This window comes from Achroia grisella, unplaced genomic scaffold, assembly GCF_030625045.1.
Source record: "Achroia grisella isolate CSIRO2021 unplaced genomic scaffold, CSIRO_AGI_Agris_v1 utg2809, whole genome shotgun sequence".
Lineage (NCBI taxonomy): Eukaryota > Metazoa > Arthropoda > Insecta > Lepidoptera > Pyralidae > Achroia > Achroia grisella.
The window spans coordinates 857799-883838 of NW_026712768.1; the positions used below are offsets into that span (position 1 = coordinate 857799).

At 31.9% G+C, this 26040-nt stretch overlaps 1 protein-coding gene across 1 annotated transcript; it reads right to left on the reverse strand.

Moving 5' to 3' along the window:
- Positions 1 to 4825: 4825 nt before the first annotated feature.
- On the reverse strand, positions 4826 to 25421 carry LOC131843157 (uncharacterized). The gene is made up of 3 exons (XM_059191762.1): positions 25243 to 25421; positions 14670 to 14798; positions 4826 to 5339 (listed from the first exon to the last, which is right to left on the reverse strand). Exons 1-3 carry the CDS (start codon positions 25264 to 25266, stop codon positions 5193 to 5195), a joined length of 300 nt encoding a protein of 99 aa, XP_059047745.1. The 5' UTR covers positions 25267 to 25421; the 3' UTR covers positions 4826 to 5192.
- Between the last annotated feature and the right edge of the window lie 619 nt (positions 25422 to 26040).

Genomic DNA, 26040 nt, shown 5'->3' on the forward strand with positions numbered 1-26040 from the left:
TTAACTAAAATTTCAGTATTGAGAAAAATAAATGTACTTTTACTTAAATGTAAAACGATATTAGTTTGGAAGGTCAGAAGAATTCAAAATCCCTTTTTAACGAACAGGGTATTTGATTGGAACGCATACATGGATCCAAATCTGAAAAACGATCTATTTTGTGACATAACACTGAGACTTTATGTCACAAAATAGTTTTGACAGTTCAGTTCAGCATCGCTTGTAGATCAACAACACTTAGTTATTTAATATCCGTCCATGCGGGAATGTTACAAAATTAGTCGAGATTAGTTAGTACCCACGTGTATGTAAATTATTGTAAATTACCCTTATTTATAGTTAATAGTCAGATGATCAAAGACTATCCAAAGATAGGGATCGGTAAGTTAGATGAATAATCGTACTGATCAGAGCAGAAACATAGTGTTCACATACGACATTAGCATTTTAATTATTAATTCACAATTGCAACAAAACACGAGTATTGTTCGTGAATATTTTTTTAAAATACAAATATTTTTAACATCGCTTTAACGAAATAACATTAATATAATAATTGTGATAATAGTCTGAAATATTTGTTGTTTAGAAGCGGTCGTGTCATTTTGACAGTTGACGGACATTTTGACAAATCATACTGTCAAAATGAGCCGACTCTCTGGTTTAATGTTAAGTTTTTTCAACTGTGTCGTGATTTAATTAATAAAACCTGTGAGACTAAACAATATTTTGTACTTAATTATATATCTAAGTTAGTGTTCACACATTAATATACATAACGTGGTAAACACTTCAAATATGGGTAACGAAACTGGAAACAAACACTCATAAACAAATATTTGAGGCCTACTATAGATAATTTACTTTATTTTCTATTTTGATAACTATTACATATATTTTATTTAATTAATTTCTTTATTAATACTAAAAAATGGATTACAAAATTATATTTATATAAATTCTATGAAATATACAGAATTAAAAATAAATTATATATACACAATATTATTTCAAATATTATATTATTATATAGCAATAATACAAGAGAGATTTTTTTTTATTCTTTGTAAAGTTTTGGTATATGTTAAATTGCTCGTTTGGGGATTTTTTTATCTGAAGTTTCTCTCAAAAATTACTTACATAGTATGTAAGTATTATTTATTATAAAAATACCTCTAACTAATCCACCGAGGATGACAGTTGTAAGTGTTGTAATTATTAATTTTAATATTTTTTCCACAATTTTGTATGTCTTTTCACATTATCAATTCACCACGCGTCTTGTGACAGATTTAGGAAAAAAAACTAGTATGTTAAAATAGGAAAAGTTTTGTACATACAACTTGTTACAATATTGTCAAATAGTGTTAATAAATTAATTTATGGATTTTTAATTGTTATTTCATTATTTTTAACATATCCTACAAACAAGTGGAAGTGAGAAAGTGATAAAAATGAATATATTTCGCCTTTATTTTATACTACGTACGACACATCTGATGATAAACGGAAGCCGTGATCTATAAACGCCGGAAACACCAGAGTATCACATGCGCGTTACCGACCCTTAACAAACTTTAATATACCCTTCTTAAAAAATACTCCATGCCGTAGTTTTTAGAGAAAATCTCAGCAAGTAGGTTTTTATAATGACATGGCAATGGAGCACCCGCCTGCGCTAACGGTATACGCTGGCACAGCACCAGAGGTTTCTTAAGTGTTAAAAAACGTGATGACTACTCAAAAGTGCTTCAATGTAAGTTTATTTGAATAAATAAATTCTATTCTATTTTATTCTTGTTGCCAACCCTGGTAGTAGGTAGAACTTTCTATCTTCTATTCTATTTTCTATTCTCTCGAAAGAATAGAAAGTTGTTATTTTTTTATTAAGTGACACATTAGTGTTATCAGTTTGTTACTAACAAATCATTACGTGGGTTTATTATAAATAAAATATTTATAAATAAATATTTATTATAATTTGGGTGGTTATTATAAATAAAAGTAAGCCATAATAATTATAATTAAACAAAGCATTACGTGGGATTTATAAATAAAAGTAAGCCATAATAATTATAATTATTTTAATTCAAATATATCAAACTTCTTCGACAATTTGTTTACTTATATTTATCTTTTAATTATCACAGCCAGTTTTAACATATTGTGACTCAACTAAAATCACTTAAGCATTTCTTCATTATAATAATAAGTTTTATACATAAATTATATTACAATAGTAATTACATTTAATCGTTAAAAATATTTTATACATATTTTACAAATATAAGTTGAATTATTTATATTTAAATTCACTTATTTTGTAAATAATTACAAATATCCCATTCGTTTTGGGTAGGTCGAATATATTATTTACATTTAACATTTCATATAATCAATCACAACATTTACATTTTTACTAGTTACATTTAAAATATCACAATTCATCATTAAAATATATTTAATAAGTACCTATATTTATAATCTATTGTTGTTTCGCAAAAATATTGAAATTACATTTAACTATATAAAATTTACTTTTCAAATAACGCTTTTATATATTTAATATAGGTACCTATTTTGAACTTTATAGGTTAATGGATTAGACCATTATTCCAATAAAGCTTTATCCTCAATTAGATATTAAATCGTTTTTCGTTTAATATACTCCGATAAAAATCGCAACGTTGATTTCTCATTATGATCATTATGATATATGACCATAAGTAATTTTACTTTATTTCCTGCAAACTAGATGTCATTGTTTTAAAATGCAAAATGACGGTATTAAAACATTTTCTGTTTTAATGACCTGTCTATAGATTGTTTTAACAATAACTATATCGCTGATTAAATGCCAAAGGGCCACAACGCAAAAAAACTGACATTATTTTTTTCCAAAAATGGTATCTAAATATAATTTTTATATTAAAAAAAGACACCCATGATTCTAAAGCCAACACATTACACATAGATTCGTAAAAAACGTAAAAATTTCACAGTGAAAATTTTGATTAATTTACCCTATGCGTCATGTGGGCTTTTTCCATTTAATCAACAATATGGTAAATACCAGTACTGTTCCTGTCACTGAAATAATTGTGGTTGATTCGACTGAAATATTACTATCAGTATTAATGATCAACATATATTTTTACCCTCACCGTTACTGTTGCCATTTACACTTTGTAGTCACTTGACTACTCAATCAATCTTTATCCATCTTATCTTCAATTGATTCCCTGTACATTGTACATACATATTTAATATATAAAGAACTTAAACGAGGAACATATTACCTTTCTTTCTTTCACATAACAACAAGTGGCTTCATACCTCCACATTGCATATTTTCCTTCCAGATAATACTGGAAACTGAACTTAATAAATTAATACAAAGTCAAACTCTCACAGCCACACATCCTATGTAGTTATAGCCCACTCATTCACAAACTAAATATCTCTTTTTCAAAGTACACACTCTATCCTAGGGATAAAAACCATCTCTCCTAATAATATCCTTCAATTCTTGACCCTGACGGATCTAGATAGCAAACTTTGAAAAAGGGCGAGCACAATAGATCTGTGTAGGTCGCAGTGCTACAAGTTCAAATACCTGGAAATAGCTCAATAAAAAAACTCACATAGACAAAAAACTATAAAATTCTAACTCTAGAACAACTTTCAAACTTCCTCATACACTCCATGTTCATATTGTAAAACCGTTTTCGATCACATCTTTGCCACAAACCACTACCTTTCATCCATTACTTTAAATTCCTACTTTCAGTTAGGACCCTCTAAATTTAAGTAACATTTAAAAATTACGATAAAAATATTGATGTTGTGATTTTTATTGGGAAACTAAATGTTATATCTATTCGTCTAGTCTTAAAGAATCTGGGACACATTAAGATTAACTTCTACATCATGTTAACAATAAATATTTAAGTAATAAAATTCACCCCATTCCTATCTTCACCCGAGTCAATACGAATCAACTTTTTAAAATCTTAATATCCTAATTTTAATACCATTTTAAATTTGCGTTCAATTTACGCATTAAATTCAATCACATTAATCTCCATTAAATTATAATTAATTTTAATTAATTATGAAATTATTTCATTAATTTTGAAACTAATTATTTAATTTTGAAATTTATTCATTAATTTTGAAATTATACATCAATTTTGAAATTATTTCATTAATTTTAAATTTAATTAATTAACCTAACTATATGCGTCTGAATGAAAATATGATTGATAACTAATCCACTTTGGAATACTCAATAATTAGGTAGATTACAATAATTAATTATTTTAAAAAGTCCAAACAGCACAATTCTATACATTCCTAAACATTTAACATTACGTTTACTCAGTTGTACAGAAAAATCGAAACAATATTTAGTACACGCATATAGAAATTCTGACAATGTAAGTAAATACCTACGAAATATGCAGGTTCCAGACCCTAAGAATATTCTTCTACACATTTATACATATTGAAAACTAAGATTTAATTATTAAAATATTAATGAAATTATTCATTAATAACAGAACAATGATATGAATCATTAAATGATGAAATTTAATTATTAATGTATTACAAAAATCTCATATCAGAATTATCTACGGCGGAGCTGGTGAATAACCTCAAGATAATCATTTTATTGTAAAAATAAACACATATTGATATGCTTTCTTGGAAAATTGGATAAACTTTTACCGATTATGACGGGACTTTTTTTGGCAGGTAGCTGATGTAATAAGGAGTAAGTTAGGCTACTTTTATTTTAGAAAAATAAAGTTAATTTACACGCACGAAGTCGCGGGAACAGCTAGTTAATAATATAATTAAACGGGTTTTATAATTAAACACAGTCAGCTCGTAGTTCAACATAGTGGTAACATAGGGAGAGGTAAATAAATTTATTTACCATAAAATTAATCGTGTTAAAAGCCATTGAACTATATTAATAACAGTTGAATTACTCAATGCTATCAATAAATAGCTTTTCTATTAATCTCAATGCTTTAATAGATAAAGTATAATATATGTTTCATATAAATATATTTATGGAATATAAAGGCATTTAATCAGAGTATGGATTATGAATTAATCTCAGTTAATGTTAAAATATACGTGTATAATTATTATCTACTTTAAAGCTAGAATCTATGATTAATTTAGTAGAAGTCATACTGCCCTCTGCCGAAGTATACATAATCGGAACACCACTTCCTGGCGTCCAAATCAGTTGAGCAGCACGCTGGGAATGCTTGTTTGGACTTCGTGAGTTTGGCACATCTTTGACAGAGGTCTAGTAATTCATCCTGCAACAAAAATAGACAGTTTTAGATCTGATATCACATGTAGAACTATTCTGGAAGCATCACTTACGAATTCGAAAGCGAAATTGAGATTGTATATTGGTATTCTGTAAAACTCGATAATGACTGCAGCGCCACACGCTCGATTACGGGGTAGAGGTAAAACGGGAAATAGTGATTTTTTAGACATATAGGCAAACTGATTGTTTATATCAGTCTTGGAATTTTCTATATAATGTAATGTTTTATGAAAACTATATCCAATGTATTTAAAAAAATCGTTTTATTTAAATTTGCTGTCTGGTAATAATACAAGCTCTGCTTGTACGGACTGGTCTGCTCTTATAACTATGACTGATTTAATCTTATTGTATATTTATATTTGACCCAAAAAAAATTGTGCTGGTTGGTAGTTTGTAAATGCAAACTTACATGGATTATTTAAAAGAGCAACACACAAGTTTCTTGATCGTTCTTCTTGTGATGAGACAGCTTTCCGAACGAGTGGTAAATAAAAAACAAATTGTTATGACTATTCAAAAGTGCTTCAATGTAAGTTTATTTGAATAAATGATTTTCTCTGTTTAGATTTGGATAGATGGCGCTGTGTGAGTTGTCTTGATATGTTATTATTATTATAATCTATGACAAAATATTACACAGTAAGAATTTACATGAAATTCTTATATCGATTAATTATATCGGGTAATTGGGTTAAAACCCTTATCTTTTGAAAGGAAACACTTATCTTTTAATATCAATATAGTTAACTACATGACAGTTATCCCCCTCCGATCAATCCTCTCCAATTCAAACGGGGATCGAAATTACGATGGCCTTAGGTTCGAACCCTTAGCGGTGCCCTCAGACTAAAGTCGTATCCGGCAGGCGGGAGTTGGCCTTCAGCCGCTCCATAAGTCCTTTTGGTTTGGAGTGCCATCTGCACTCGCCCCCTATCATCCGGTGAAGCTGTAAAGGCCAGCTGCCAACAGCATTAGAGTAGTCCGATGAGAGATTTCTACCACGTCTCTATATCGTTAGTTATAAACCCCATCATTAGGGAGTAATGTAAGTAATTTTTTTTCTGTTTTGGTAGACATTACTTGTAGCACTTGTTCCACATTGTGATCATTAAAAATATCATCAGCACGGGTCGTCACGTTCTTGACCTCTCCGTACTATAGCGACTATTTTTATTTTAACAGATTTTGACTAATTAAAGTCTGTATAATTGGTTGGTGTAGGTACCTAATTCATTTTAATACCGCTATATAGATAACTTGTAATTGGACACGTTTAACGCAACGCAGTTAATTTATATGAATTTTACATATATTCAAATTCAAATTCAAAATATCTTTCACGTAGGTCTATTACAGATTTTTAGGATATGTCAAATCTACCGTCAGTTCGGAATGATTTCGAGATAAGAGTACTGATAAGAAAATCAGCTCGTATTTTCTTTTTTTAAAATGTTATACATATTTACAATAATACAATTTTATTTAAATTCAAATTTGGGAGAATAGAGTGACCATATGCTATTGAAAACAAAAAATCTAATCAGTGATCGCAACCTGAACAGATCAGTCCTCACAAGCAGCACCCGTTCACGAATATGACGGATGTGCCAGCCATTGTTGCACTCAACTACATATACTCACCACGCCGCCACAAGTTTGAACTTTATAGCGAGCATGACTGTTTCACGTTACTCTACTACGTCAATTATATTATTTCTTAACGATGGCTAAATAGACCATGTCAGGTTGACCTCCACGCGGTTCCCCCTGGAAACCATCATGGCAATACGTAGTGAATGTGTAATAGGGATTGTATAGGATAGGATTAACATATATTATGAAGGACTAACATACCATGTCATATATATAATAATATCATTAACATCGTGTGAACACAAGCTCTGCTTAGCTTGGGATTAGTCCCAAACTAAGCAGAGCTTGTACTATGGCTACTAGACAACTGGTAGATATTTTTTTTTAAATTCATACGTAATTGACATAGAAAACAAACAGACTAATACAAGCAATCATATTCATTCACTCAGCTGGCCTACAGCTTCACCGGACGATAGGGGGCGAATGCAGATGGCACTCCAAACCCGCGGAAGGACTTATGGAGCGGCTGAAGGCCAACTCCCGCCTGACGTATACGACTTTAGTCTGAGGGCACCGCTAGAGGTCAAAACCTCGGCTCAGGCCGTAGTAATTTCGATCCCCGTTTGAATTGAACGGTGGATCAATCCGAAAGGATGACTCCACCTTCATAACTATGAGGATGTAATTATTATTAAGTATTCTATAATTAATGAAGTGATAAATTGTGAGTTAATTTTATTATAAAATTTTCAAGTGCTTAATATGATAATAGAATAGAAAATCATTTATTCAAATAAACTTAATTTAAGCACTTTTGAATAGTCATAACAATTTGTTTTTTATCTACCACTCGTTCGGAAAGCTGTCTCATCACAAGAAGAACGAGCAAGAAACTTGTGTGTTGCTCTTTTAAATAATCCTTGTAAGTTTACATTTACAAGTCGAAACGTGTGAATACAAACTACCAACAAGCACTAATTTTTGGGTCAAATATAAATATGCAATAAGATTAAATCAGTCGTAGTGATAAGAGCAGACCAGTCCCTACAAGTAGCACTCGTTCACGAGTATGACGGATGAGCCAGCCATCACTGCGCTCGACCATATTTTAGGGAGCCCATTGACCCGGCCCACCACGCCGCCACATGTCTGGACATTTTAGTGAGCATGACTACTCATTCCACACGACCACGTCACAGCTACAAAAATTACTATATGGTAGTTACAGTATTCGCACTTTACATAAGGATGCATGCGGCAATCAATACAAAAGCCGCTACGCTATCATATATCAAGAAAGCAGTATGAAAATTAAAATTATAACGTTGTCCGCAAATAAACTTATTCTTGCTATATATTGCTATCATCTATAAATTCATCTATCTTATAATAGGCTTTTTTACATAACATTTGTTTAATATAAGATTTGAATTGCCTCTCTGTAAGATTTAGCGTAGACTCTGGCAGTTTATTATAGAATCTTACGCAATTACCATAAAATGAATTACTAACTTTGTGTAGACGGCATTTAGGTAAAATTAGCTTATTTTTATTGCGTAAGTTTCTACTTGTACAGTCTTTAAGTTTCTTGAAACTATCTAAGTTTTTCCTTGTATACATAATATTTTCATAAATGTACTGTGAGGCAACGGTGAGGATATTTGATTGTTTAAAGCATTGACGTAATGACTCTCTAGAACCCATACCATAAATAGAACGTATGGCTCTCTTTTGTAAAATAAATATAGTATTTATATCGGCAGCTTTACCCCATAGCAGTATGCCATATGACATAATGCTATGGAAATAACTAAAATATACAAGTTTTGCCGTCGCCACGTCTGTTAATTGCCTTATCCTTCTAATTGCATAAGCAGCAGAACTAAGTCTACTGGCTAATTTTGAAATATGGGGCCCCCATTGTAACTTCGAGTCCACTGTTATTCCTAAAAAAACTGTATCATTAACAAAATTTACTATTTCATCATTAAGCAATAGCTGCGTATTTACTTGTTTTACATTAGGCAGCGTGAATTTAATGCACTTAGTTTTGTTGGAGTTCAATAATAGATTATTACATGTGAACCAATTTAGTATAGCAGAGATAGCATAATTTACATCGTCTAATTGATTACATTGGCGACCAATTTTAAACACTAACGAAGTATCATCCGCAAATAACACTATATCTGCAACTTTCTCTACCATGTAGGGAAGGTCATTTATATAAATTAAAAAGAGAAATGGGCCTAATATTGAACCTTGAGGAACGCCCATTTTTATATTAGTTCCCTTAGACTTTACACCATCAATATCTACAGTTTGCACCCTATCCTCTAGATAAGTTTTCATTAGACTTAGGTCATTATCTCTAATACCATAATATTTGAGCTTGTACAAAAGTGTTTCATGATCTACGCAATCAAACGCCTTCGACAAGTCACAAAAAACGCCGAGAGCATCCTGTGAGTTTTCCCATGATTCGAATATATGTGTAATAAGCGCTACACCTGCATCAGTAGTAGACTTGCCGGCAGTGAAACCATATTGCTGACTGTGAAGCAGTCCGTTATCCCTGAAGTATTTTAACATTTGGTTAAACATAATCTTTTCAAATACTTTACTTAGAACTGGCAAAATAGAAATTGGTCTATAGTTACCTAGCTCAAATCTATCTCCAGATTTAAAGAGTGGAATTAATTTGCTAAATTTCATTAATTGAGGAAACACGCCATTATCAACACATTTATTGAAAATAGTAGCTAGATAAGGAGCAACAATATCGATGAATGTACTAACTACTTTAACTGACATGTCCCAGAGATCTTCCGTATTTTTTAAATTTAACTGTTTGAATATTTTTATGACATGAAAAGGGCTGACATGTGAAAATTTAAATGTTAAAGAGCAAGGGCTGACATTAGCCTCCAGTAATGTTTTTGCTCGAATTGGAGATGAGTCTAGAGAAGATGTAATATCAATCGGAATATTAGCAAAAAAATCTTGAAAAATATGAACTATATCTTTTGTTGCTGTTATTAACTTATTGTCATAATTTAATGAGAATTGATTGCAGGCTTTTTCAGACCGTCCAGTTTCTTTGTTTATAATTCCCCAGATGGTCTTAATTTTGTCAGAGGACTGATTAATTTGTTTATTTATAAAATTAGATTTAGCTGCAATACAAACTTGTTTGAAAATTTTAGAGTAATTTCTCACATAAGTTGTAAATTTGTCATCAAATCTATATTTTTTTTGATCATATAAATCAAATAAAATGTTTCTACTTTTAAGTATTCCTACTGTTGCCCATTCTGTAAATTTAGATTTAACACAATATTCTCTTTTCTTGAAAATATTCTGGTATTCTTTTGACAAAAGACTAATTAACTTGGTGTAAAGAATATCAGGATTATTAAGACTGACAGATTGTAACTCTAAGTCTAATTTATATTTAACCGTGCTTTTGTATTTATTAATATTGTAAGCATTTATTTGTCTTTTTGATCTTTTATTATTGGTATTTTTTTTAGTCTGATTACTAAACTTAACAACTTGATAATTCAAGCCTTGAACTTTTAATGGGTTAAATAAACATCGCACCATATAATCTAAGAATGTATATATATTTTAGGGTTCCGTATAAAAATGGCAAATTTAGATAGTGGAGATAGCGAGTCAGAACCTAATTACGTCAACTATTTGCTCTCGCCGAAAATTTCTAAAATTGTTAAGATTTGCAATACAAGTATTCATAATACTTGTTCACAAAATCCTAGTGAAGCCTAGTAAAAGTCTTCGAGGATAGATTGTAGAGCAGGAACCACACAAGAAGATAAAACCTAGAAAGGTAGGTAAGAAAACTTCTAAAAACCTTTCATAAGATAGTTGTACTATTTAATAAAAATAAGCTGCGGATCCGAAGGTTATTTAAGGAGCTGCTTTCACACAAAGAGACTTTCAGTGCGAAAATAAAACACCCAGATGAAATTATCTAGACATGTTTAAATTTAGAAAAGATATCGCGTAGGTAACGCGATATCTTTTCTAAATTTGAACAGACATTTAGACATGTTTAAATTTAAAAAAGATATCGCGTAGGTAACGCGATATCTTTTCTAAATTTGATAAAGATAATTTCATCTGGTTGTTTTATTTTCGCATATCTTTTATAAAGAACGACTTAATGAAACTTGGTTGCAAATTACATTTACATTATATAGAAATAGAAATAATCTTAATTCAAATAAACTTAATATAAGCACTTTTGAATAATCATATTCTTTTTTTATACTACCGCTCATTCGGAATGCAGACTCATCACAAGAAACTTGCGTGTTGCTCATTTTTCTTGAAATGAAATGAAATTAATTAAATGAAATTAAATGAAATTGTTTATTTTGCGAATGTGGTGTGCACAGAGGTTATAAAGTGGGTACATATAGTTCCATAAAATCCGCCTTATATGAAGACATGCAAAATGAGTCTGATTATACAATAATACATTTATCAAAATACTCATTTCTTCTTGTGATGAGTCTCATTATTTACGTTTATCAAAATATTTAAGTCGTACGATATATCTAACATGTTGAATTATAAAAACATAATTATCATAATTAAATAATTATATAAATATTTATTGATAATGTTTTATTAATTACAAATTAAGTAGCTTCTTATAGTGATTGATTGTTATAATCATAAACATGGTGTTAAAATATTTATCATAAATAAATTTGGAAAAAAAATTATTATGTTAGTATGTGACAATGAATATTTACATATGTATTTTTTTTTTAATAATAATAATATTTATTCATGTTTCGACTTGTAAAATGTGAACTTACAAGGATTATTTAAAAGAGCAACATACAAATTCTTGCTTATTCTTATTGTGATGAGACAGCTCTCCGAATAAGCGGTAGATTTAAAAAATGTTGACTATTCAAAAGTGCTTCAATTAAGTTTATTTGAATAAATGATTTTCTATTCTATTCTATTCTATTCATGATACACATTTACATTTTAATTTACTGTAGTTCTACACTAGGCTCGCGGGCCTGTATTGTAGAGACTGAAGTGACTTATTATTGTGTACATTTTACATGTTTACCCTTTGTATTAATAGCTATTTGAAAAATGGAACTTGTGTGTAAAATGTAGGGAATAAATTTGTGTAAAATTTGTGGATGTATAATCTAAAAGGTGAGCATTGGTGTGAATATTTGCCTTATAATAATAATAATAATAATAATAAATCCATTTATTGCCAACATCAGCACAGTTACACAGCTACACATTTATACATATTTAACATGATTGGCAATTCCTTATATACTTTTTTGACATTTCTCATTTATATTATTGCACCGCCAACAATCTTTCTCTGCACCACTCATGGTTGCCTGGTAGATAACACCGCAAGGTGGTAATTCCGCAATATACACATCATTTTTGTGCATTGAATTTAAATAAATTTGTTACTCTTTCATGACAAATTTGAATGAAATTTTGTGATCAGACAGATCATATCTTAAATGAACTGTTATACTCGTGCTTGTGGGACTGATCTGATCGGGTTACAGCCACCGATTAGACTATTAGACTATTTAAAGCTATTCATGCATTCATAATTTAAGAGTCACGCTCTTATTGGTGGAGTTCTTGCCTCTTTCATGATTTTCCCATACTCTTTAAATGTTTTCCTTCTATTTTTCCTCAATAATGGTTATCACAAATTCATCGTGACATATCAATCGTCTCAAATTAATATTTATTACCATATTATATGGTTGACTGGTAGAAAATACAGCATGGTGTTAAGTCCGCCAAATGTACTGTAATTTTGTATTGTGTGCATTGTAAAATAAGGTTAAGGTAACCCTAAGGTTGCCTTGAAAAGATTGCTTTTAGCAATAAGGCCGCCTTATTGTAACGATACATGTGTCCTTTGTTATATTGTTTGTGCTTCTTCTTTACTGTACGTTGCAAATAAAGTATATTCTATCTATCTATCTATCTAATTTAAAAATATATACATTACATGTAAAAATATTTAAGTAAGTAAAATAATCAGCATGTACGTAGACATATATAATATATCTGTAATCCATTAAAAACTTAATACGACGATAGTAGCAATTCGTGTATTGGTTGTTATTTATACTTTATTGATAAATATCTGACATGATCACTAACATATGAGTGTATTTTATGTATTACGCAATTATATATACATATTATTATATCTGTATATATATTACTATCTGTGCTGTATTGGTTTCACCCGCGTGGAGTTTCTTCGTGTATTATTCTAATGTATAAGCTATATCACTAAAGTTTCATCAATATCGCATCAGGAATTTTTGCGTGAAAGAGTAACAAACATCCATCCATACTCACAAACGCTTTTATAATATTAGTAAGAAATAAGATATATATTACTAGCTACCCACCCCGGCTTCGCTCGGGTGTACATGTATTATACATATAAACCTTCCTCTTGAATCACTCATCTATTAAAAAAACAGCTTCAAAATCCGTTGCGTAGTTTTAAAGATATAAGCATACATAGGGACAGACAGCGACAACGACTTTGTTTTATATTATGTAATAATTAAACCTCTAGTTAATTCCTCAAACAATTGGTTATGTATTTATTTATTAACTCTAATCAATTAGTGCTAGTTGATAGTTTGTATTCACAGATATCAACTTAAAAATGTAAAGTTACAACAAAATTATTTAAAAGAGCAACACGCAAGTTTCTTTCTCGTCCTTCTTGTGACGAGACAGCTTTCCGAATGAGCGTTAGATTAAAAAATAAATGTGACTATTGAAAAGTGCTTAAATATAAGTTTATTTGAATAAATATTTTTTTATTCTTTTCTGTAGGTACATATAGCTATTATGGAAGTGGTTACTCTGATACTGTACATACTAATATTCAAAAGTCTGTCAGTATGTCTGTATGTCACCTTTGCATGATTAAACAACCAAACTAATGAATGAAAGTCATGAAGATTGTAATATGAAATAACATGAGTACTAACATAAGCTACCTTTTGATCTCAAAAAGGCATACAAAGTCCATCTGCAGCCTTCTTTTGCATGACAGATTTCATTACAGATTCAGAGGTACGTTTGTAATAAAAAATCACTGAATTACTGGCAGGAAATGCCAGGATTAGTACATTCAAAAGCCCTAATATCGAACAAATACTGCAATAGACTATTGCTAGTGGTAAAAGCAACATATGCATGATGACTAGGGCCCTCACAGGACACTGCAAATTAAACAAGCATATGGCTAAACTAGGCCTATGCACGACAAGTATCTGCAGATTCTGCCAAACTGAAGAGGAAACGCCGCTTCACATCCTATGTGGTTGTAGCCCACTCATGCATAAACGAAATATCTTCTTTGGAAGTTTTACTCTAACCTAAGGAGATAAATCCATCGCTCCTAAGAATATCCTTCAATCCTTCAAGTCTAGATAGTGAACTCTGAAATAGGGCGAGCATAATAGATCTATGTAGGTCGCAATGCTCAAGGTCCAAGCACCTGATAATTGCCCAGACCCCCCAATAAAAAAAAAACGTTTTTAATAGTTTAGCTCTTTGGATGCCTTCAGAGAAGTTTTCCTAACTGACTATGGGGTACTTTCAGGTATCCACATTTAATTTGTATTAAAAAAGTGACACTACTTACATCTGTGTGACACTCCGCTGACTCTGTAAACACGCCGCTACCGGGCGCCAACCAGGGCGGTCGGGCATTCGATTCCCTGATTATAGCTGCTATGCAGAGGAACAGCAATATACACGCTATTGAGGGTTTCTGCGGACAAACAAACATATGTATCAATCAAAAAGTTTATTTTCATATTTATAAATGCTTATTGTCATAATTTAAATTATAAGATATTAAATTATGAACTAATTTCGAGGATACTTCTGACCCGAGAGCTGGTAGCTACTTTGCCCAAAGGCTAAGTATGGCCATTCAAAGAGTCCAGTATCTTGGGTACTCTGTCTCGATGTGCCGCGTTGGATTACAATGATTGGTTTTTTGCAGAACAACACTCATGTCAAAATCCTTTATACATATGTCTAAAAATATATATAATAAACTACCTGACGAAATGAAAGAAATACAATAACGAAATTTAAAAGCAAATTAAAAACAATTTTAATAAAAAAATGTTATTACTCTATTAGTAGTTAGACGACTTCGGTGGTCTAGCGGTCTTGCACACCGCTTTACGACCGATGGTCGCGGGTTCGATTCCTCGCACGGCACATACATTTGTATTCATAAGTATAATTGTTTGTATCGGTCTGGGTGTTTTATATGTATAATATGTATGTATTTACGAAAAACAAAATATCTATGTACTTGTATCAGTTATCTAGTACCCATAACACAAGCTTTAGATAGCTTAACTTGGGACTAGATGGCGCTGTGTGAATTGTCCTCAAATTATTATTATTATTATTATGTATTTACACAAAAAAAATCTATGTATATGTATCAGTTATCTAGTACCCATAACATAGGCTTTAGCTGGCTTAACTTGGGTCTAGATGGCGCTGTGTGAATTGTCCTGCGATTCTTATTATATTACAGAGTTCTTAACAGATGATCATTTCATGAATGTATAATATGATAATTTTATTTGATTATATGTGACTCTGTATGATTTAATTGTTCGATTCATTATATTGTTTGACATATTGTTTAATTTATTGACATTGTATAAATTAATAATGTCTATTTATGAACTTAACTAATTACTCTAATATACCTAACTGTATATAGTTATAATGTAATTGCAGTGCCCCTATGGGTATTACATGTCTTATGTACATCTAATTAATAATAACTATAATATACCATGTGAGAAGCAATAAATAAAAGAAAAATATGCTTGTTTGCAAACTACGTTTATTATTTGATATATTATTGTTGCTCCGTACTTATAAATTTATTATTCAATGTGTTGTACCGTACGATCAATATTCACCCAGATCATAGGTGTCTTCAGAATATTTTACGCGAGGATGGAGTCATGATGACTCTACAACTACAAATAATATATGGATTAAAAAGTTCAGCAGATTTTTTTTTTTTTTTCACGTCAGGAAAATCCATCATGGAGAACCATCCGCTTAGGGACGAATGGATACTGCCGGACTCCTACCTGCTAAAAACCTGACGACAGGATCTAGCTGAACTAATTTCAAAATAAATTTGAAGCCAAGTAGAGCTGAGGTTGTGCTGTTCGAAGATATTATTGAAGAAGTCAAGAATTATCGAGTTAAGTTAAGTTAGAAGATATTATTGGTCGTAGTGGTAGATAAAAAACAGTTGTTATGAAATAGAAATAGAAATAATCTTTATTCAAATAAACTCATTACAAGCACTTTTGAATAGTCATATTTTGATTCTACCACTCATTCGGAATGCAGATTCATCACAAGACGAATGAGCAAGAAACTTGTGTGTCGCTCTTTTTAATAGATGACTATTCAAAAGTGCTTAAATTAAGTTTATTTGAATAAATGATTTTCTATTCTATTCTATTATTATTATATTATACCCATATTTACAATAACCCAGTTACAAGCCAAAACAAAGTTGGCCCAATTTTGGTTTATCGCGATTGCTATCTCTCATTAAGTAATTACAACAAACACACTATTGTTTAAATATTGATAATATCACTATTATTATTATAATAACACGAGGAATAATAAACAAAACGATCCTTTATAGTGCAGCAGTTTAATGGTCGCAGGTTCGATTCGAAATTGCTAGTATGATATTGGAATGGTGGAATCTTATGGATGATAATGGAAAGGTGCACCCACTGCTGCTTGTGTGGACTGGTCTGCTCTAATCACTATGACTTATTTTCTCTTATTAATTGTTTAACCAGTTGTTGTATATTGAATGTTTTTTCTATTTTATTATTTCATTGAATTAGTGCTAATCGGTGGTTTGTATTCACACACTTAAACTTAAATTGTAAAGTAAAAATAAAATTATTTAAAAGAGCAACACACAAGTTTCTTGCTCGTTCTTCTTGTGATGAGTCAGCTTTCCGAATGAGCGGTAGATTAAAAAAAAATGTAATGACTATTCAAAAGTGCTTCAATGTAAGTTTATTTGATTAAATGATTTTCTATTCTATTCTATTCTATACTGCGCTAACGGTTTACACTGGCAGGACACCAGTGGGTGATAGGATGAGCATACTATTTAGTAAGTACTAACTACTAAACGTTTTAACTTTTGAAAATATAACATAAATAAGAGCAGAGGAAACCCGAAAGATATAGGGGTGGCCTGTGTGAAAGATATAAATAAATTCAAAACATCTGTTAAATCATATTTACTGAGCAAGGCCTATTACTCATTACACGATTACTTGAATGACGAGCGTGTAGAATGACGAGCGTGTAGTAGAATGACGAGGCAGTAGTTTTCATGTACGGGATTTTCATTTAATGTTAGACATAGACACCTATATAAATACCTATGCATTGTAAATAAACTGGCTTTTAAAAAAAAGTAATTCAATTGAGTTTCTTGCCAGTTCTTCTCAATTGGATCTATATGTATACCGAACTGGACGGTAGGGTAAAAAAAATTATAATGTAAAAACTTTTTATTGCCATATTCAATTTAATTTTTGAATTGAATTAAATTGAATATGGCAATAAAGAGAGTGAGTAAGATGACTGCGAACAGGGATGAATAGAAGAAAAAAACATATTATCCCGACCATAAATAACACGGGATAAGGAATTGTTGATGATTATTTCATTGATAAATGAACTAGTTTGTATGAATATATATTTATGATATGGATGACATGACATACAGTTATCTAATTTATCTATATTTAAATATAATTCATCATACAAATCTATACCTACTCAATGTACATATTGTATTAATTAATTGACGACCTCGGTGGTCTAGCGGTTTAGGACAAGTACTTTACGTCCGATGGTCGCGTCTTCGATTCGTACGGTACAAACATTTGTATTCATGAGTATGATTGTTTGTATCGCTCTGTTATATGTATATATTTAGGGTTGATAATGGAATGGTGCACTCGCCTGCGCTAACGGTTTACGCTCGTAGAGCACCAGTGAAGGATGATAAGATGAGCAGGACGTCAAGTCAGTTAGCCCATCGTGGTAAATTCGCCATGAATATATCACAATGGTTTCCAAGGGTAACCGCGTGGAGGTCAACCTGACGTGATACATTGCTAGCAATAGGGTTATTAATAGAAATCTAGCTCTGTCTTGGTCTTCCCCTCCCCCTCTTTCCTTCTATTTCCCCCTCAATAATAATTTTCATAAACTCATCGTTTTTTCCACGTCTATTTTCCATATTATTCAATATCTGCATTTTTATTTTACCATGAATACTTCAATTACTTACAGTAATTCATTTGAGTTTCTCGCCAGTTCTTCTCAATTGGATCTATATACCGAACTGGACGGTAGGGAAATAATGAAATTTATAAAGTAAAAAATTTTACGTTCATAAGCGGTTAAAACGACATATAAGAATAATTGATTTTTGAATGTGAATTTGAATTCATTGGAAATACAAACGAACTCAGTAGAGCGAGACGGTATTACACCAAGGCCCATCGCTTGCAATTATACAGGGCGCAGATCCGGCCGCATATGGAATACTGTTCTCATCTCTGGTCGGAATCACTAAAATATCAATTACTACTATTTCACCGTATTCAGAACCGAGCATCCAGAATCATTGGTAATCAACGTCTTTGTGACAGACTCGACCCATCTAATCATCGAGAAGAATGAATCTCGAAAGTTATTCAAATTTCATATTCAAATCCAAAATATCTTTATTCATGTAGGTCTATTACAGACTCTTACGATAAGTCAAATCTACCGTCAGTTCGGAATGATTTCATGATGAGAAGAACTGACATGAAACTCAGCCCGTATTTTTTTAATGTTTAAATGCCTATATGCTTGTTTATGCCTATATACCTCAAAAATCGGAATATGGACGGGAGATATCTTGATATAACGACGTAAACAGCTCATTGAGGTATATATATAAGGTATATACCTCAATCATACTTATCATACTGCCAACATTTGACACCAACTTGTTTTGAATTTTACTCATAGACTACAGATACTATGATCCTATCTTCATACATAATAATTATAGTCAAGTACAGAGGGAAATGTATAGTGGACTGATGATCTTATTGCTAGCAATGTACCATGACATTTTAGCCGCAGAAATAATAATGTATGAGGGACTCTGATATTATATCGGTAACGCTGTTCTGCTTGCCCAAAAGCGATGTTTACAATTTATCCTCCAGGCCCCCCTGGACAGGGGCGAATCTACCTAATGGCTTTTTGGGCTGCAGTCCACGGCCCCAAGGATACACAGGGCCCTGAGTCCCCATTGAAACGATATTTAGGTAGGCCCCTAAGTAGATTTAGCCCAAGGTCCCATAAAGCCCCTGAGGGGGTAAGGGGATAGTTAGTAATGTGGATTGATAACTCCATTACTATAGTAGCAATGTACCATGTCAGGTTGACCTCCACGCGGTTCCCCCTGGAAACCATCCTGATAAATTCCTGGTGAATTTGTCACGATGGGCTAACTGACCTGACCTCATGTTCATCTTATCATCCTCCACTGGTGCCCCGCCAGTGTAAACCGTTAGCGCAGGCGGTGCACCATTCCATTATCATCCATTCAAAAAAAACTTATCCTCCAAGGGGGACAGACGCGAATCTACCTAATGACTTTTTGGGCTGCAGCCCACGGCCCCAAGGATACAAAGGGCCCTGAGTCCCCATTGAAACGATATTTAGGTAGGCCCCTAAGTAGATTTAGCCCAAGGTCCCATAAAGCCCCTGAGGGGGTAAGGGGATAGTTAGTAATGTGGATTGATAACTCCATTACTATAGTAGCAATATACCATGTCAGGTTGACCTCCACGCAGTTCCCCCTGGAAACCATCCTGATAAATTCCTGGTGAACTTGTCACGATGGCCTAACTGATCTGACTTCATGCTCATCTTATCATCTTCTACATTACTGGAAAGTTTCATCAAAATCCGATCAGTAGTTTTTGTGTGAAAGAGTAACAAACATCCATGCTTATTCAGAAACTTTCGCGTTTATAATATAAGTAATGCCCAATTTACACTCAGCCCGAGTGGGCAGGGAAGTGAGCAGCACGAGAGTGTAAACACGAGTGGAAACACTTCCCATGCCATTGGCGCTGCCACTCGCGCTGCCCGGCGCTCCCTCGATTGTCGGTATTTCGTGCGCGAGTCAAAGGACTGGCAGCGCGAGTGGCAGCGTGTTTTTACATTCAGCCCTCTCGCTCAATTGTCGCCCGGCAATGTTTCCGGCAGCGCGAGTGGCAGGGGAAGCGGCTGAATGTAAACGTAGCATAAAGATTTAGAAATCATATTTTAGAATATGCTATGTCTTTTAATACTGAAAGAAGTCTTGAAGGATGCTGATTGTAATGACTATACTGATTAATAATTTAAATTATGCACAACTATCATTTTACGGGTCACGGCGCGACACCAAACAATAAATATCAAATAATAAACACAAGCAAGCTATATCTGGCTCTGATAAACATTATACCTAGATACAGGTTGTGTACACTGCTATAATTGTTGACATTTATACTTTTTGCCTATGATTTAATAATAAAATAAATTTTGATTCTGTAATTTATGTATCTTACATTTAAAACAGAAATAGAAACATGGAAATGGATGCTTAAAACCTGAATGTGACTAACTTTATGGATTATTGAAGAATGATATTTCGATACAAATTCAAATTCAAATTCAAATTCAAAAATCATTTAATCATGTTGGACATTTTAGCCGCTTATGAACGTCAAATTTTTACATTCTAATTTTATTTTTTTCCCTACCGTCCAGTTCGGTATATAGATCCAATTGAGAAGAACTGGCAAGAAACTCAATTGAATTACTTTTTTTTTTTAAAGCCAGTTTATTTACAATGTATATTTATATAGGTGTCTATGTCTAACATTAAATGAAAATTCAGTGCATGAACATCTATTGCCATGCACGCTCGTCATTCAAGTAATCGTTTAGTGAGTAATAGGCTTTGCTCAGTAAATATGATTTAACAGATGTTTTGAATTTATTTAAGGGTAATTCCAACATATCCTTTGGTACCTTATTTTAAATTTTTATACCTATTCCCATAAAAGACCTATTAACTTTTTCTAAACGATACTTGGGGACAGCAAGTTTGTCTTTAAACTTACTTAAATTAACTTGATTGAATCAGTAAAGAATAGCTCGTATATGTAACTGGGCAGTATGGGCAATGGTCTTCGCCCGTCCAAATTGGATGAATTTTAAAACAATAACAACAAATATAGATGTTCCATTTTCAAATTTCGCGGCTTACTTACGCCTTCGGATCATTAATTTGTACACCCGTGCGAAGCCGGGTCGAGTAACTAACTATAAGTGTACGTAATTCCTATGGAATATGTTCCTCCCTCCACATTTTTTTTTCTATTTTTTTATATAAATTTTAACATATATTATATTGAAATCAAATGCAGGAAAATATTCTTTAACTCTGAACGGAGCTGTATGATCATACATATTGCGTACGTTCACAAACTCTTAACATTCTTAATTGATTTCATAAATTCTTATACATATATATACAAAACAAGTAATATGGGATGAATATTAATAAAAAAATAATTAGATATATCTACAATAATTGAACTCTTCAATCATTCATAAATTCATTAATACATGTAAATAAAATTAGAGTATCTGTTTGTAATATTGAAATAACCGTTTTTTACTACAGGCATTGGTGTATGTACCGTATTTATATTAAAAATACGGTACATACACCAAAATAACATTTTTTACAATTTCTGTCTGTCTGTCTGTTTGTTCCGGCTAATTTCTGAAATGTGTGGACCGATTTTGACGGGTCTTTTATTGGCAGGTAGGTGATATAATACGGAGTAACTTAGGCTACTTTTATTTTAGAAAAATAAAGTTAAATAAAGTTAAATTCGCGACTTCGTCCGCAAACGCGGACGAAGTCGCGGATGCAGCTAGCAATAAATAAGTAAATAATAAATTCCCTGAATAATTCACACAGCGCCATCTAGTCCCAAACCGAGTAGAGCTTTTGTTATGGGTCTAGACAACTGATACCCATAACAAAACTTATTGTATATACATACACAATATACATTTAAAACATCCAGACCCACACAATAATTCTTATGAATACAAATGTATTGTTATATATATATATAATATTTTCTACTTTTAATATTTGTACAATAAAGAATTATAAATAAATGTTTATGCCGTGTGAGGAATCGAACCCAAGACGCTGTGTGTATAAGAAGTAAGCCGGTGTGCTAAACCGCTAGATCACCGAGACCGTCTAATAATTATAGTTTGTTACTAAAACAATAATTGATAAATCGACATTAATTAATATTTAATGCCTTAATTAGTATTATATATGTTCATAAATCATAGTAATTAAGTTTCGGTTGTACGACTTATGATCCTCGTCCAATTCAAATGGGAATCGATATAACCAAGACTTAGGTCTTGGTTAAAAAGTTTAGACCTTAAGGTTGAACTCCTAGCAATGCATTCAGACTAAAGTCAGAGTTTTTTAAGACGATAGCATAGAGAGGTCAGAAGAAAATTGAACGAATGGAAATTTGTGAAATGGACTCAAAAAGAATCTCACAATTTTTTAAGTAACCTGCCTGACGGATACGATTTAAAACTATAATTTTTTAATCTTCCCTATCCCCATAAAAAACTCCCCAGAATCTCACTAATTGGGGAGTTTATGGCGACGGGTGCGGAGGAAAAAATCGAATAGAATAGAATAGAAAATCATTTATTCAAATAAACTTACATTGAAGCACTTTTGAATTGTCATTACATTATTTTTAATCTACCGCTCATTCGGAAAGCTGTCTCATCACAAGAACGAGCAAGAAACTTGCGTGTTGCTCTTTTAAATAATTTTATTATTACTTTACAATTGAAGTTTAAGTGTGTGAATACAAACCACCAATTAGCACTAATTCAATTAAATAATCAAACAGAAAAAATATTGAATACACAACAACTGGTTAAACAATTAAAAAGAGGAAATCAGTTATAGTGATTAGAGCAAACCAGTCCCTACAAGCAGCCCCGTTCATGAGTATGACGGATGAGCCAGCCATCACTGCGCTGGACCATACTTTAGGGAGCCCAATGACTGTGACTAAAGTCGTATCCGTTAGGCGGGAGTTGGCCTTCAGCCGCTCCTAGTACTTCCACGGGTTTTGAGTGCCATCTGCACTTGCCCCTATCGTTCGGTGAAGCTGTAAAGGCCAGCTGCGGCCAACAGCATTAGGTAGTCCTAAAAAATTCTGTAGGTACCTACAAAGTCCCGCTCTGTCAGAATCTGATGTAGCAGTTTTATACTGAAACTTTCCGAAACCAATATCTAAATTAAAACTTCGGACTTTAGAGATAATCATATCGGAATGTCCCTGACATTTCTAAAGCAAGAGTTACTTCTCTTCTGATACTCATATCACTTAAGTCAATGATACTGTTTCCGACCATTTATATAAATTTATCTTTATAATTGAGAGCGTCGCTGCTCAGTGGTTTACTACTCTGACTTACAATCAAGAGGTCGAGAGATCAGATTTAACAGACATAAAAAAAATTATATGATTATTCGATAGACTAGCGGTTTAGCTCACTGCTTTACTTGTACAGTACAAACATATGTATATATGAGTATGATTGTTTGTATCGGTCTGGGAGTTTTCTTTATGTATGTATTTACAAAAATAATGTATCTATGTATTTATATCGGTTATCAAGTATCTATAACAACTCTGCTTAGCTTGGTACTAGATAGCGTTGTATTAATTGTCCAGAGATATTATTAATAATAATAATAATACTTCTTATTGTAATTAAAAAAAATATAGAAGTGAACTTAATATAAAAATATGCTAATAATTCATCACTTTATCAATCAAATAAACTGTATTTTTTTTTATATAGGCGAGCTTGCTGCCGGCTTACGTATTAAATTTTTTTTTGTTTTATATTGACTTCACTGGAGAGTCAGTGAAATATGAATTGATATTCATATTTCACTGAAGCCGGCAGCAGGCTCGCCTATACAACCGAAATACAGTGTACAAAGCAAGCTACTTCTCGGCTGAAATAGGTGAGGCTGAGGTACCGACGCAGACTTTTTTTACATTCTACCTCTAGCTTTATCTAGCGGTCTAGCTTTACGATCGATGGTCGCGGGTTCGATTCCTCTCACGGTACAAACATTTGTATTCATGAGTATGATTGTTTGTATCGGTCTGGGTGTTTTCTATGTATAATATGTATTTATTTACAAAAAAAAATACCTATGTATATGTATCAGTTATCTAGTACCCATAATACAAGCTTTACCTAGCTGAACTTGGGTCTAGATGGCACTGTGTGAATTGTCCTGAGATTATTATTATTATTATTATTATATATCTTTAAATGCTTACAAATACAAATTCAGGTTTCATTATTGTGTTCTATAGATTTAAAGAACTTCTAGTTCAAGTAGCTTCTTGAACCTAACATTCTAAATGTTAGGTTCAAGTAACCCAAAAGTTGTAGAGAAAGTTACTGTAAATCTATAATAAACACTAATGAAATCTGAATTTGCGGGTAACAACTGTAATATAAATACAATATCTATGTATTATTTTACGATTACGCCCATTTATAAGTAAAAAAAATTTTAATTAAGATGAAAAAAAGTTAAGTAACTTTACAGTCATATCGTTAGATAGACTTTAAAGTTATATCTAACGATGTAACTTTAAAGAAGTCTAAAATTAAGTTCTATTTATAATTAAAGTTTTGAAAGTTCTTATCATTGACAATAGCAGTTAAGAAATGGATTATGCTAAAATAAATTCAACAATTAATTAATTCTAAGTTAACAATAATTAATTTTGGTAATTTATTTATTAATAAATTAATTACGTTATATTAAACTGTTTCATTTAATTCATTAATTGTAATATGATTACTATTTAATAATTTATTAAAGCTATGATTAAATTTATCTCACATTAATATTTTATTAATAAATTCAATATTTAGTAATTAAGTTTACGACTTACCATAATAAAATAAACACCGGCCATTTTACCACAACACTTCCAAATACACAAAATGAAAAGTTATTTAATAATTGCAAAATGAAACGGTGATAACGAAATTCTCGTTTCTTTAACAATTAAAATTTATTTATCGTTGTATTTTTATTTTTTGTATAAAGACGAACTGTCGCTCCGTGCTATGCCAGATCACAACTGTTTAAATATGAATATTGTATATCATAATATTATCTTACACCTTCGTCTCGCGTGGCAGACAAGTGACAGATAGTAATTTAGAGTTCCGTTACCGTATGATGAAACAGTGATAATGAATGTGTGACCAGGACAGGTATACCTACATGTTTCGTTAAAAATTTAAGTTTATAGTTCATGTTTAGTTGATGACGAAACAATGATAATGATTGTGTGACCAGGACAGACACTAATACATTAAAAATGTAAGTTTACAGTTTTTGTTTAGGCGTTGACTACAGATTATGGAGACGGCTGTGATTGCTCGTTGTGATAGTAACATATGATCTTTGATTACAATTAATAAAACCATTATCGTATGATGTGTGACACGCCTTTTTTTACTAATTTCATTTGTTTTGTAGATTTATTTTATTGATTGCACCGGCCGTCGCCGATAGGGAATTCATTCCTTAAGAGTAATGATGCCTCAGTGCCATTTCGCTCTTTGATGGATATATACTACAAAGCTGGTTTCTTGTTAAAATAGGTCAAAAAAGAAAGTCTCAGTCTAGTTTTATGTGTATTCTATCGAATATACAACAGACTGTGTATAATATGTATCTA